This window comes from Brugia malayi (assembly GCF_000002995.4).
Source record: "Brugia malayi strain FR3 genome assembly, contig: Bm_v4_ChrX_scaffold_001, whole genome shotgun sequence".
In the NCBI taxonomy this organism is placed as follows: Eukaryota; Metazoa; Nematoda; class Chromadorea; order Rhabditida; family Onchocercidae; genus Brugia; species Brugia malayi.
This window is the reverse complement of record NW_025062479.1, coordinates 19,585,418-19,598,773: the sequence shown is the minus strand read 5'-3', so window position 1 is coordinate 19,598,773 and position 13,356 is coordinate 19,585,418. Positions and strand designations below refer to the sequence as shown.

Genomic DNA, 13,356 nt, shown 5'->3' with positions numbered 1-13,356 from the left:
AAATTTTATATAATTTCTAAAATGCTACGACAGCTTCGAAATTAGAAAACATCCATTTTCCTAGTGATATTTCTTGGCCTAATTTATGAGTACTGCATTCTGCCCTACTCTACATCAATCACCATGTCAGAGCATGTAGGAAGTTCTGTCTTCAAAGAAATTGAACAGCTTTCTCTCGAATTTTCTCGAGAAGTAAAATAAGATGAATGAATGTTTTAAAACATAGCTGTCATCGAAATTCAACCGCGTATGATGGAGGATGCTTATTTGTTCTCACAATAAAGAAACATTTCTCATAGCAACTGCCCTACTTCCTTCCGATCACATCCATCAATTTTTTTCTTTTTTTTTGATCTCCCAGTTTTCTGTGCTTTCTCCATCACTATCAAGTTCTCAGAAACTGTTTCAGTTAAAATACTCATCTCAGTTTCAATTTCAGCTGTGATGCGAACATTAAAAAAAAAAAAATTGTTGTTCTATTTTTCTAGTTCATGAGAGCCAGCCTTTAAACTATTTAAAATTTGCACTGCTTTTTGTTAACTTATTTATATATCTTCATTTTTTCCATTAATTCGCCCAAGCGAGTTTATGTTAGCATTCTTTGAAAATCTGATTTTGATTTCAGGTGTTATCCGGAATGGGTTACCGACTTGTATGGTCAAGAAGTGGTGGCCCGAAGTAATTCTATAATTCTGTTTTTTGCGCGGACTATAGAATCAATATGAAGGAAGCAATAATGCATAAATTTGTTTGCTGGAAAAATAATCTATCCATTAAATACTTTCTCTACTAAATTCGCAAATATATTCCAACTTGATTTCCTTACCGTTAAACTATTGCCATTCTAGTCAGTTTACACAATGATTAGAATTGAAATAATTTAAAAGTGTTAAGAATATCAGGAAACACCGTTTACTGTTTTACAGGGACACATTGGAATGGGCACCACCTCTACGAGTTGTTGCTGTCGTGACCCTTTTTGCTTCAACTCTCGATCTGATAGCCGATTTTCTATTTTGCAGCAAGTCCGTAGTTATCAATGGATTAAATATTGCTCTCCATCAAATAAAAAAAAAAAAAAAAAAAAAAAGTAACAACATTATAATTAGCCCTCAAATCAACTACTGATTTGGGAAGAGGATCAGAGGAAGAAAAGGGTGTAAATATCACCGTATTCTATCTCCGATCCCTTCCTCATGCTTTAACGTTCGATCTGGTAGTAGAAGAAAGAGGAAGCAGTAAATCAAGCTGAAGTTTATGAAATTTCCAACTTCGATGCAAATACCTCCACCTTGTTCATTAATTTTAATTCCTAACGTTGTCTTCAATTACTACGCAAGCATAAGAGCTCTGAGTGTTTTAAAAAATGTTCAAAGTCTTATGTTTCTATGAAAAGATTTCTGTCAAAATCTTTACAGGATAGCGGAATTTTTGCCGAATTTCCACAGTGACGCAGCTTTTTTGGCTGCTTATGGTTATTTCTTTTTCACTGGCATTTCTGTGATTGTTTATGTCTTTGAGATGACTGATGTTTGCTTGACACTGAAGAATGATTGTGAAAATGTTTTTAATGCGCGATTAGCTAAATCACTAGTACTTGCTGCTGAAGAAGTAAGCATTTTATACCGTTTATTTTCAAACCTACCATAGTTATATTTATTTCTACACAAGTTTATCCTATTAATCATTTTAATGTAAGTCGAGACTTCATATAAGTCTGGAAGTAAGTTACTTTATATCGATATTAGGCATACGAACAATTTTAAATGATTTTTGAAAATGTGTGAAGTCTTTATGAACTATTTTTAATTCTCTAAGCAAATTGGTTACCAATAATTTTCCTTTTTTAAGAACGATGGTTTATGGTATATTTCTCAAATTATTGCTTTGCAAAAATTTTTTGTATCCAGATTTCGTATTTAGAAAATTTTTGCTAAATAACAATTTAACATGGAGGTTTGAAAAGGATTAACATTTGCTATTCTCCGTATTATTGGTACAATTTGTGCTTCTGATCGCTTGATGTTGAAAAAAAGTGAAAATGTCGTGGATGAGGAGAAATAAAATCAAATATTCAACTAACTTCTCATACATATAATATATATATATAGTTCACCGTAATCTATCATTTTTAGGTACCATTACCAATTTTACTAAATGTGTTGTTCGCATATGAACCGAGTATGCCTATAGCAAGTCCAGCACGTCTTGTCTCCTGGATCAAATTGATTGCTTTGACATGGGGCATCGTCAAGTTCACTAAATTGCGCTTCTTTTGGTGCTGCCTACCGCTTAATCCAAAGCATGACACCAAGTAAGTTATTCTCTTTGTAATTCCTACTATGTCATAGTTATTGTCAACAGAAAACAAGCTAATGAGGAAGCAGTAATGAATTCGAAGTTCCTTTGTGAACTTTGTATTAAGTTTATTGAACCTGCTTTTGTGAATTATTCCTTTAATATATATCTGATTTCACTATCTCCAGGGAGAACATTCGTCGTTGTTTCACGTGGACGTTGTATCGCATTACAATGATTTTCGTTAATATCTGTCATATAATTGCAATTTCCATTGTTATTTACAACATTGTAATTACTGGCAAAGCTGATCGACGGATTAAATCAAATAATTCTTGAAATTCAAACAAGAATACGACAAGTTACTTTCGGGAATATGACATCTTTGGATAACTGGAAAGGCCAATTAAATTCTATTAATTTTTATTTGGTGATAAAAAATTTGTGACTATTCAAACAGTTCCATTCCCCCACAGGTACTAAAGAAAGATTTTTTTGAGAGAAAGAAGATGGGAAAATGAAATATCCTCAGTCATATCCAGCTTTAAATAATGACAGTAACTTGTTGACTCTTAAACCTAACTTTTGCTCAATGCTTATATAGCGATATCATCAACAAAATCCCCAAACAACAGTCAAAGCAGAAAGTTGGACATAAGTTCTGTATTCTATGCAAATTTATGTATCTTGCTTGACATTGCTCAACAAATAAAACGATGATTTCCCTTCATTTCAACACTGAACGACACAACTGATTGCTACTCCTACCGCCCCCAGTGTCCTCTCCACTTCCATGTCCCACGTCCAGCAATTCATGCGACACGATTAACTGTCAACAGAGTTACTATGCCCAATGCACACTCCCCTTTCTCCCTCCTATTCCATCCCACTCATCTTCTGTTGTTATCTGTTGCACATATGCGCATTTATACATAGACACATACACACACAGACACATACATTCGCACACACTACATACATAACCCATATGCACCAATATACAAATTCTCGTAAACACTAACATACTCAACATACGTATATCTATCTGAGTGACATTGATTTCCATTTAATGTTAACTTTCCTCACTTCTCAGCTTCTCTACTCCTACTGACGTCACTTGCAGGGGCGTCACATCCAGTTGACATATTGAGGTTGACGGGAGTTCCTCATAATGCAGTGGTATTGGCACGAGTCTCTGCCAGTGTTTGGGTCGAGGCTCATGTTATATATGAAACCGCTCGAGGACAGTGCAGATATAACTGTATGACAGAAATGTTGGTTCATCCATGTTATTGACTGCAGCAACTGACTTGTCGTTGAAATCTAACTTGTAGGTAAAGTTCTGCATGCAGAGTGCACTTGCATGTGAACGCTGCGGTATTTGAATGCTTAAACCAATGCTGAATGCTTGGCTGCAACTTTGTGTAACTAAGCATTGTCGTGTTACTGGACAAGGCAGACGAATTTGATTTGGCTACCAAGTGTGTATAGTTTACTTACAGTTGCTCTCACTGCAGGATATTGAGTATCTCCGAAGTTTCATCTTTCAAATTCCAAAAGTCTTTCTTTGTATCATTTAGATATAATTCATGATGCTTTATTGATTTCAGTTGAAATGAACGAATCGTGAGGGGAAGACGTAAATTGCAACACTGCCACTGAAAGATTTGAAAAAAATGAACCACGTAGAAGAAGAAATGTGAGCATTCCTGTTGCTATTATTCTTCCTTAACTAAGCGTGCTAGTGGTTCAGCATGTCCTTGTTGCATACTACTCTTGGATCGAATGAATGGCGCTCTGACAGAATGCTCCGATCGCATGGATTGCTCAAGGTTTTTTCCATCTTTTGTATGTTCAAATGCCGTAGGTATAAGTGGAATGATGTGTGGTTCATGTTCAGAAGAAGTTATGTTTACTTCGGAAAAACAGTCTGTAAAAAAACACTTTTTTTTTTTAATTTTCAGTGCCTAGCGCAATGCCACGTTGTGCTTGGTTTGATAATTTTTATATTGGCTGCATTAGCAGATTATATGAGCTCACGAATTCATACAATTCGAATGATTGGTCTTGAGGAATGTTGCTCGTTCTACTTCATCTTAACGGGGTAATACTTCCTTTATGAACTAGAAAGGATCTTGTGTAGACACATGCAAATAAACACCAAGGTAAGAAGAAAAGACGTGTTACTCTTATTTACGAAAAGCAAATCTAATTTTCGATCCTTGAATGATATACTCTTCAGTATCATTGGAATTTGTGGTTCAGCCAGTCATCGTCGTGGTCTAATATTGGCATTCATGGTAATGAATCTGCATGCAATCCTTATTTTCGTACCAGCAATTGTAATTGTTTCTAGCTTCGATATACATTTTTACCAGGTTTGTAAATTTCTTAAAATGACATCCATTGTTAAACTATATTGAACTGTTGGATGAAAAGAACCAAAGTTTTTGTTTTTTAGGCTGAATGTTTCGGTGAATGTGATTGGCATCTGCTAGCGACTAGTTTGCCGGAAAATAGTCGATGTCAAATCCTTTGTGGCGAAAATATTGACGACAACAAGAGAAGGTATCGCTTGTCAGTTGTTCCGGTTATCAATTTGTTCTTGTTCTGGAATAATATTGTGAACTTGTTTTCTGTATTTTGATCTACTAGAACTATTAATATGTGATCTTGGCATTTTATTAATTTGCGAGTTAAATTTAAAATGCAGTTTTGCAATACGATAAGTAAGGTCTTGACTTGTAGTTGAAGGAGTTAACGAGTAAATTTATAGTTTGATGACACGATTGGGGACTGAGTATCGTTTGGATGCTGGGATTATTGCAGCAACTATCTTGCAACTGGTACTATCTCTTTTTTCCGCATCACTTTGCTGTCGGGAAATATGTATTGAGTGTCAGCCGATCATGTGGAATCATGAGGTTTGTTTTTAAGATTTTTGAAATTAAATTTGTATTTCAAAGTGGTGTTCATCAGATTCCCATATATTTTATATACACATTATTCATGACAAGAACTCTGCAGTTAAAGTCGTCTAAAATCTCTAGCTTTTTTTTATCTACACTTCTGAATAAAAAATGTTAAGAAATTTATTCCTTACCATCGTAAACACTAAAATTCTCTATTTTAGAATCAGCAGCTGGATATGATAATGCCGCTAAACTTGCAGGATGGTGCTTCGAACTAAACAAAATGTTTCCTGCTGTCGTAGATTTTACTGATCAGTTCCTTTGCAAGATGCAGTGGTCATTTCGATCTGTTTAGTCGTTTCACATATGTGGAAAATAGATAGGAAGTCATGAGAAAAGCAACTCGAAAGTTTAGATTTAAATGGTAAAAGAAGATAAGTGGAATTGATTTTTACTTAATTCAGTAACGTTAGTATATGTTTTTAAAACGTTTGTGTTAGTATATGTTTTTAAAACGTCATATTTGAGACTTACACTTTTTGGTGGCCCATGTCGCTAATTATGTTATTAATATCGTTACCACCATTATCATGTAGACTATAGGTTTAGGAATTATTTTAAAAGTTCAGGACACTTTCGCTCTTCCATCTCTAGATTTGGCTCTCTTTGCATTTATTAATTAATCAGTTACAATTCAGTTCAAGTCATCAATAAATGGAAACTATTCACACGATATATTTTTGCTGGAAAAAAAATACGAAACGTAGCGGAGGATAAAAATTGAAATCCAGTGACTGGATTTCAATCCAAATGATGGACGATACACTCATATACAAGAGTGGCACGTTAAACACCGAACATATAAAATAAAAATAAAAATGAATGTTGGAAGGATGCTTCAAAAAAACAGTTTCAAACAAATTTTAAACTGAACCAATAAACTTCAGTTGCTTATTTTATTTTTTTTCTTTTCTTTTTTTTCTGGAAATATTTTTACGCTTCTACTATTGATTTTAAAAGCATAAAACCATTTGTGCATTGGGAAAGTCATAATAAAGTTGAAATCCTGTCAGCTAGAACGTAAACGAATCATTTCTATTATCTTTCTTTTGTGAATCTAGTGTAAAGGATGCCAATATCGACTGATGGTATTTAGTTCGAACCAGATATCACTATGTTTTTACAATAGCATTTCCCTGGTGTTGTTAGATGGAAGGATTTAAAAAGCATAAGTTTTTTTTTTTTTTTTTTTTTTTTTTTCACTTCAAATTTCATTTGAAGCATAAACTTTACAGATTAGTCAGATTTATCACGTAGGCAGTAAGATGTAATCTGCATTGATGAAGAACTCATGTCAGTAACATAGATAATCAGCAATTAAGGGATTTCTTTACGTAAATCAGGATGCGACAGTAATATGTTGAAAGTTACGGAAAGTTCGGAAAAGAAGGCTTGATAACAGCTGATTCTCATTTTTCGTAATAAATTTCTACATTTTTTTTTTTTTTGTTGAACTTATTCTTATATTTCGAAGTAATAGAATAGAGGTGATTTACTATCACCATTTCGTATACTATGAATTGCTTATGAAATATACAATAGTTCCTTTAATAATGAAATTCTCTTAATAAAAACACCAGGCACCTCATTAAATGGTAATGAAGAAAACGACGTAAAAACGGAGTCAGACAGCCTTGACAGAATGATTCTGTTCCAACTCCAAAATATAAAAATAAAATGGTTATCTGAAATTTTCGAGTGAAGTATCGCATTATTAATTACATTAAAAATGGAATACAGCTGGAAATAATGTTTTGAAAGCACCTAGAGGAAACTCATAAATTGCATTATGGTACATATCACAGTATTAAATTTTGCAATTAAAAATCTTGCAAAACTAAAAGGTATAAACAAAATCCTTTTACATACGCTAAATAAGAGGTGTGATAAGGCTGGGACTATTATACAATGTTGAATTGTTAAGAGCAGATGAAGTCATAGAAGTTTCAACAGAAGTAGATAATTTAACTAATCGGAGTAAATCGGCAAACGAGTAAATTGCAAATATGGATAAAAACTTAGGAGAAAAGAATTTCATAGTTAATGAAAACGGATTAGAACTTTCGATAAAAAAGTGTTTGCTGGACAAGCTTTTCTTTTAAACTATTTACAAAACTATTTGGTGGAAAATTTCCCGAAATAACAGAATAAAAAAAGTGAAAATGAGAAGCAAATAGAAGGATGCTTCAACTGAAAGTAAGCAAGGCTCTTTTTTTCAAAAGCTTATAACGAATAAAGGAATAAAAAAAAAAATAAACTTTTAGGATAAACCAGACCAAATATAGTTTCTCCAACTCGACGCAGCCGTTTTATTCGTTGCAACATCCGCTAAAATTAAAACTTAATTATTAAATTTAGCAAGTTTTACAACTGGCAGGAATATGAAAACAGGAGATGAAGTGCACTCAAGATATTACTGCTGAAGTGATTGAAAAAATCTGATCAGAATCCGGATGAAAAAATTAGGAAGAACACGTACAGTAAATCCCTTCCATTTTTTTTCGTTTGTGTTTATTGTAAAAGGCTTATCTGGAGAAGTTCTAAGATAATGTAATTTCAAGTATCGCTGGTTCTATTTGCATCATCAAAACATGAAAAATGTTGGCTAATTTTTCGATACATTTAATGTTTCCCAATTCCATCCATATTCTGATCAATTTCAGTTTCAGCTATTTTCTTACGAAAACTTCAAATTTAACTTCTAGCGATTGACAAGCGATAAAGAATATACCTTCGGCCACCTGAATGAGTAAATTCACTTCATCATTGCTTAATTTCAACATCGTTGTCAGAACAGGTATCAGACGACCACGTTCATCGGTAACTTTTTCTGGTGCAATGAACTAACAAAAATCAAATAAAAAATCTTCTTAAAACATCTGGTTATATAAACATGGAAATATATCATTGCTGCAGTGGCAACACATTTATTAAAGAAATATTTGGATTTACAGAGGTCGATATATCACTAGATTTACACAACTATATCATAAATCAAATTCCAAGAAGCAGTCCCAAAAACCTAACTGGTTGAGATCATAACTGATATGATGTAACATTGCTTTTGTGAAGAGTAATAATGAATGCATCTGAGGGAAAATAGTTCTTATAAATACAGATCACAGAAATTTCTGGCAGAAAAGCACATCTATCGAAAATCAGTTCAAAAATCAACAGCCCAAATTCCTATCAAATTTCAGCTATTTGTATTTAAATTTAAAAAAAAAAAAAAAAAAAAAAAAAACGTCTAGGAGATGTCTATTTCTGACATAGTGTGGAGAATTTCAAAAAAAAAAAAAAACTCATTTACCTTCATGATAACATTTTTTAAATACTCAGTATTGGTCAGATGACTTTGACGCTCCCGATCACGTTCCATTCTGCGAATCTCTTCCTTCAAAAGTTTCGCTTGCTCTACCAATTTTGCATTTGTTGCTTCTGTTTCATTCAAAAGCTCTCGCGTATGTTCCAACTAAACCAAATTTCATAAAATATGCATTAATCAGTGAATTTTCCATAAACTTCCTCGGAAATGTTCTTTACTGAGTGTTATTACATCACTGTGAGATACAATAGTCTTTCATTCTTTGCGGATCATACTAAAAATGAAATGAGCTTCAGCATACCAAATCAAACTTTTCTTCATCTCCGAAGAAGTTTATGGAAAGAAGTTTAACTTTCATTTTTCAAACTCAATCGAACAGTAAATGAAATAATCACGATACTGATCAAGATCGTTATCGAAAGCATAATCGAACTTGTTTGGTAATTATTTGGGTAATACTCTGTGATGTTACTGAAGTATCCGCTTGGTTCCGAATATCAGTTATAATCAGTTCTTCAGATTCCCCATAAATTACTTCTTCGAGTGACTTTTCCTCGCATTTTTCATCATTATCATCACATTTGATATCTTTTTCAACTGCATCTGCGGTCTCTATTGAGGGTCGAATCAGATAGGTGCTATAACAGATGTCCCTGGATAAGTTATTACTTTTGTGTGAATTTGTAAAAAGTACAGTACGAAACACAGATTGCGTGGTTTGTTTTTCAAACTCAATGAATCGATTACACATTCATTTAACTTGACAAAAAGATATTCAAGAAATAATGCATAAAGCTTGCAATACTAATCGCACTTAGGGTACCATAATTTTTCAGACCTGAACGGCAGAATATATTTAGAAGATTTCTGCAATTGGATAGCTACATTCTGCGTAGCCGTTGCCACTTGAATCTTTTCCATTTCTTTTCGTCGCATCACTTCTTCATCCAACATACGTCTTAAACGTTCCATTTCTTCCTCTAAGCCTTTACGTTCTTGTCGAGCAATTACCAACAAATTTTCCTTTTCTTGATTATGTGAAATAATACTTGCATCAATTTGAGTCAATAATTCATTATTCAGTTTTGCTTCAGAAGCAAAATGTAATTCGAATTCTCGCCGCTGTTCTGACAATCTAGAAATATGACGTACGGCTTTTGGGACTTGTTTTCAAAAAAAAGGTGGAGCGTGATTCTGAAAGACAATGCTGAATTTTATGACCAAAATTTTTGACGACTTTACTAAACACGAATTATTTCCAACAGTAAAAACAATGTTTGCAATAATGAATAACTAATACGGATAAAAGCGAGTGGATAACTTGCTCTTTTTTGTGAGATTCAGTGACAATGGTGAGCTGTCGTTGTAAATTTGATATTTCGGTCGAAAGTGTTCTAATATGTCCTGATGAGGAATCAAGTTCATTTTGTAACATACGATATGAATTGCTGAAAAAGAAAGTTTTACGGTTGCAAAAGTCCCATTTTGAATGTATCTGTGAAATAAATCCTTTTCTTCTCTAAATTTTGTGATTTTGATGATACAGTCGTCCAGAGGAAATCAAGTAAAGCCAACAAATGCAGTTAAACAACTAAAAGCTTACGTCAAATTGTCAATTGTTCTATTTTGCTGCCGAATCGTTTCCTCTAATATTTCAATTTCTCCCTTCGCACGTTCATCATCCTCACTTTTCTTTTGCTCCAACACATAAAGAGCTCGCGTCTATAATTATCATCTCTCCGTCCATCCACATAAAGTTGAAATGTCAATTTTAAAAAATAGCAGTTTGGAATCTTGAAGGGTTAATCGGAGGTTCAATTCGATCTGATAATTTCACCCTAAAAGTTGAGTGCTCTTCAGAGAGATCATCGTACTGTCGTTGTAATGATTCACGTTGCGAACAAAGTGATGCCAATTGCCGATTCAATGAAGCATTCAGTGCCTCCAAATCTCCAATCTTCTCCTCGTTTACTCCAATCACTGATATCAACTGATCGCGTTCTCTATTTTGAGCAGAAACCTGCTTCTGTAGTTCTTCGACCAAATCTTTTCGCTCTTTTTTATGTAAAGCAAGTTCCGTTTTTTTCTCTGAAGTGAAATAAGCGGTAGGAATCAGCATTTTTGTTTCCTATTATATCACTATACATTCTAGCATTGACATATTCTCGGAATTTGAAAAAAAAAAAACTCGCCTTCCATTTCTTCCCTTAAATTTTTGAGGACAGCATTCAGTTCTGCAATATTATCAGTGAGGAGAGCTTTTTCTTCATGAATATTGTTCATTTCCTTCATCATTGATTCTAACTGTGACTGCAGTGAATGTTTTTCGAAATTTACTGTTTTAAGCTCTTTCTGCAGTCGTTCAACCGTTTTCTCAAAATCGGCCATTTCTAATGTGATCACATTTTCCATACTTTTTTTCTGCATTCAATAAAAAATATTACTTCATTATTTCACATTGTTTAAACCATGCTTTTATGTTCCAGAAAAATCTTAAAAACCAGATTGCAATTTACTAGCGATCTGAAATCAGCGCAAGTCACAAAGTTAATGATGATTCATGAGTCCATCGCCAATTAATAAATGAATTAAATATAAAATAACGGTTTAAGAAGCTAACTACTACATGTTTTTTTTCATAAAAATCAGTTAATTTAAATTTTATTTTCTTTCCTATTTTGATTAAATAAAAAAGTACGATAAACAACCTCTTTGTAAGATTCGAGTTGTGCATAAGCATCGTCCAATAACGAACGCAATTCAGCCACTGTATATGTCAATTTTTCCTTTTCCTTTGTTTGCTGAAATAATTAGGTGCAAATCGATTCATGATGGTATTTAAAAGTTTGACAACTGGAAGTTGGAAATATTTGAAGAGAAACTGCTTGAAAAATGATAAAATACCTTATCGCATTCTTCTGTTTGTTTCCGGAGCAAACTCTTCATTGAAGTCAACTCATTTTGTACTTGGACTATATGAATGGAGATAACATCATCGCCATTCGAATCACTGTTAACTTTATGTGATTTAAGCTTTCCATCAAGATCCTGAAAATTTTAATGTTTTGAGAAAATTCCTGGATGTAGCAATCTTGCATGTTAATTTTTTTCTCAACTCCTTCCTTTTTTGATGAACTGTGGATGGAAAACTATTTACTCGATTAAATACTTTGTATTAACTTTTATACAGTGAAACTTCATTAATGTTTAATTAATGAAATTTGAAAACAATGAGATTTCACCTGGTCTTCTTCTAACTGCGTTTTCAGCTCCCCAAGTTGTAGCGCCAAATCTGAGCATTTCATTTCTAGATCACTACATTTCTAAAAAATGTTGCAAAATAAGAAAAACTGTTGTCTTTTGCGCCGTTAGAGTCTTTTTATCCTTTGATATTAAGACTACTTCTTAACTATTTAGCGCCTTGCCTATAACAATACATAGAGGACGAGACAAAAAAAATATCAGCATGTTGAAATATGGCATAACATCTAATTATTTTTTTAAATCCAGCTGATGTCGCTGGCGAATGTTTTTATATTTGGATAATAATATTTCAAAAGCATTCGGCTACTATCATCGAGAAAAAATCCTAAAATTAACTTCGTTCAATTGTCGAATTTCCCTCGTTTTTTCCGTGCTTTTTTCTTGCTCGTCTCGCAGCTTTTCTTCAAATTCCTGATACAATTTCAAACATAAAGCGAAGATTGCTTGGATAACTGTTTATGAGTCATTATCTTTAGACTTAAAAGTTAAAATAATTATAGCACGAATAGATTATTTTACCAAAATAAACGGCACAAATGGCTACAGAAAAAGACAATTGCACCGTCTCAAAATTATAATCTTTAAAGTAAGGCACAGTAACAACAAAGAAAGAAAAATATTGTGATAAATGAAACGTAATGCTACGCGGTGTAATTTAGTATGAAATTTCGAACGGAATATAAATATACATTGAAATCCTTCAGCACTTTTCCCAGTTCCACTTTGAGTTTTTCATTTTCACACTTGGCAGTTTTCAATTTATCAATTTGTTTCTTGACGAAACGAATCAAATCATCCCGTGAGAGGGCATCGATCTGGAATTTATTACCTATAGTTCGAAGCTTGCTGTACCTGATATTTCGTTTCAAAAGGAAACAAATGGATGTGATAAACCACGAATGGTTCCTTATTGTCTCTGTAAGAACCCATTACTGCTTCTCATAAAAAAGATTGTTTGCAATATAGGAAATTCTTTTCTCATGTAATGGCAGCATGATTAATCTTTTTGGATTGACATCACGAAGTCTCCAAGCTAAATCTTCAATCACTTACCTTCGACCGTGGTGTCGCAGCTCCACTAGTTGATGCAGTCACGTCTATCAACGTGCCACTCATCTATCTCAGTTCCCTGAAACTCACAAATTACCAAAACCATCTAAAATAGTGAGAACACAAGCGATCATGACACCGGAAACAAAAACATTCCAGCAATTTGAACCTAAACCCAAGTGAAAGTGACGGTGGAATCAAATGTGGAGAGGGGATGTGTAACCGTGAGAGGTTGTAATGTAGCCTTGTCCGAAAGGGTACAGTTCCTTAGTGTCTGCAGGTTAGTCTTCGGAGTGTGAAATATTCGAAGGCGTGATTGTTTAGTGCAAATCTGGGGAAAGAAGTAGCAGCTCAGTAAAGGAAGGACGACATATTCTGTCATCGGTAGCTTTCGGAATCAACATTGAAATGTCAAGTGCTCTGGTATTTTCTTTCTTCTCTTGATGA

General features: G+C 33.6%; 3 protein-coding genes across 4 annotated transcripts, besides 1 other annotated feature; 2 read left to right on the top strand and 1 right to left on the bottom strand.

Annotated features, from left to right (window-relative positions):
* Positions 1–637: 637 nt before the first annotated feature.
* Bm1794 (Uncharacterized protein) lies at positions 638–2,637 on the top strand (the record flags this gene model as incomplete). 2 transcript variants are annotated; one of them, XM_001898285.1, is made up of 5 exons in its annotated part: positions 638–678; positions 927–1,025; positions 1,419–1,611; positions 2,136–2,314; positions 2,487–2,637. In XM_001898285.1, 5 exons carry the CDS (start codon positions 638–640, stop codon positions 2,635–2,637), a joined length of 663 nt encoding a protein of 220 aa, XP_001898320.1. The 2 variants fall into 2 exon arrangements, with proteins under 2 accessions (XP_001898320.1, XP_042931377.1); XM_043075443.1 differs by lacking the exons at positions 638–678; positions 927–1,025 and having other exon boundaries at positions 1,522–1,611.
* Positions 2,638–4,052: 1,415 nt separating this feature from the next.
* Positions 4,053–5,488, top strand: Bm5122 (Uncharacterized protein; the record flags this gene model as incomplete). The annotated part of the gene is made up of 6 exons (XM_001898284.2): positions 4,053–4,130; positions 4,263–4,402; positions 4,541–4,676; positions 4,760–4,866; positions 5,075–5,222; positions 5,432–5,488. The coding sequence occupies 6 exons, from the start codon at positions 4,053–4,055 to the stop codon at positions 5,486–5,488; spliced, it is 666 nt and encodes a 221-aa protein (XP_001898319.1).
* Positions 5,489–7,530: 2,042 nt separating this feature from the next.
* On the bottom strand, positions 7,531–12,975 carry Bma-gcc-2 (Uncharacterized protein; the record flags this gene model as incomplete). The annotated part of the gene is made up of 15 exons (XM_043075442.1): positions 7,531–7,598; positions 8,002–8,113; positions 8,581–8,742; positions 9,029–9,233; positions 9,434–9,730; positions 9,921–10,043; positions 10,199–10,317; positions 10,433–10,683; positions 10,788–11,016; positions 11,304–11,396; positions 11,500–11,643; positions 11,838–11,918; positions 12,196–12,270; positions 12,549–12,674; positions 12,913–12,975. The coding sequence occupies 15 exons, from the start codon at positions 12,973–12,975 to the stop codon at positions 7,531–7,533; spliced, it is 2,148 nt and encodes a 715-aa protein (XP_042931376.1).
* Positions 12,976–13,317: 342 nt separating this feature from the next.
* Positions 13,318–13,332: a sequence feature (Short protein (BM_BM546, VIO89219.1) was converted to a misc_feature.).
* Positions 13,333–13,356: the final 24 nt, after the last annotated feature.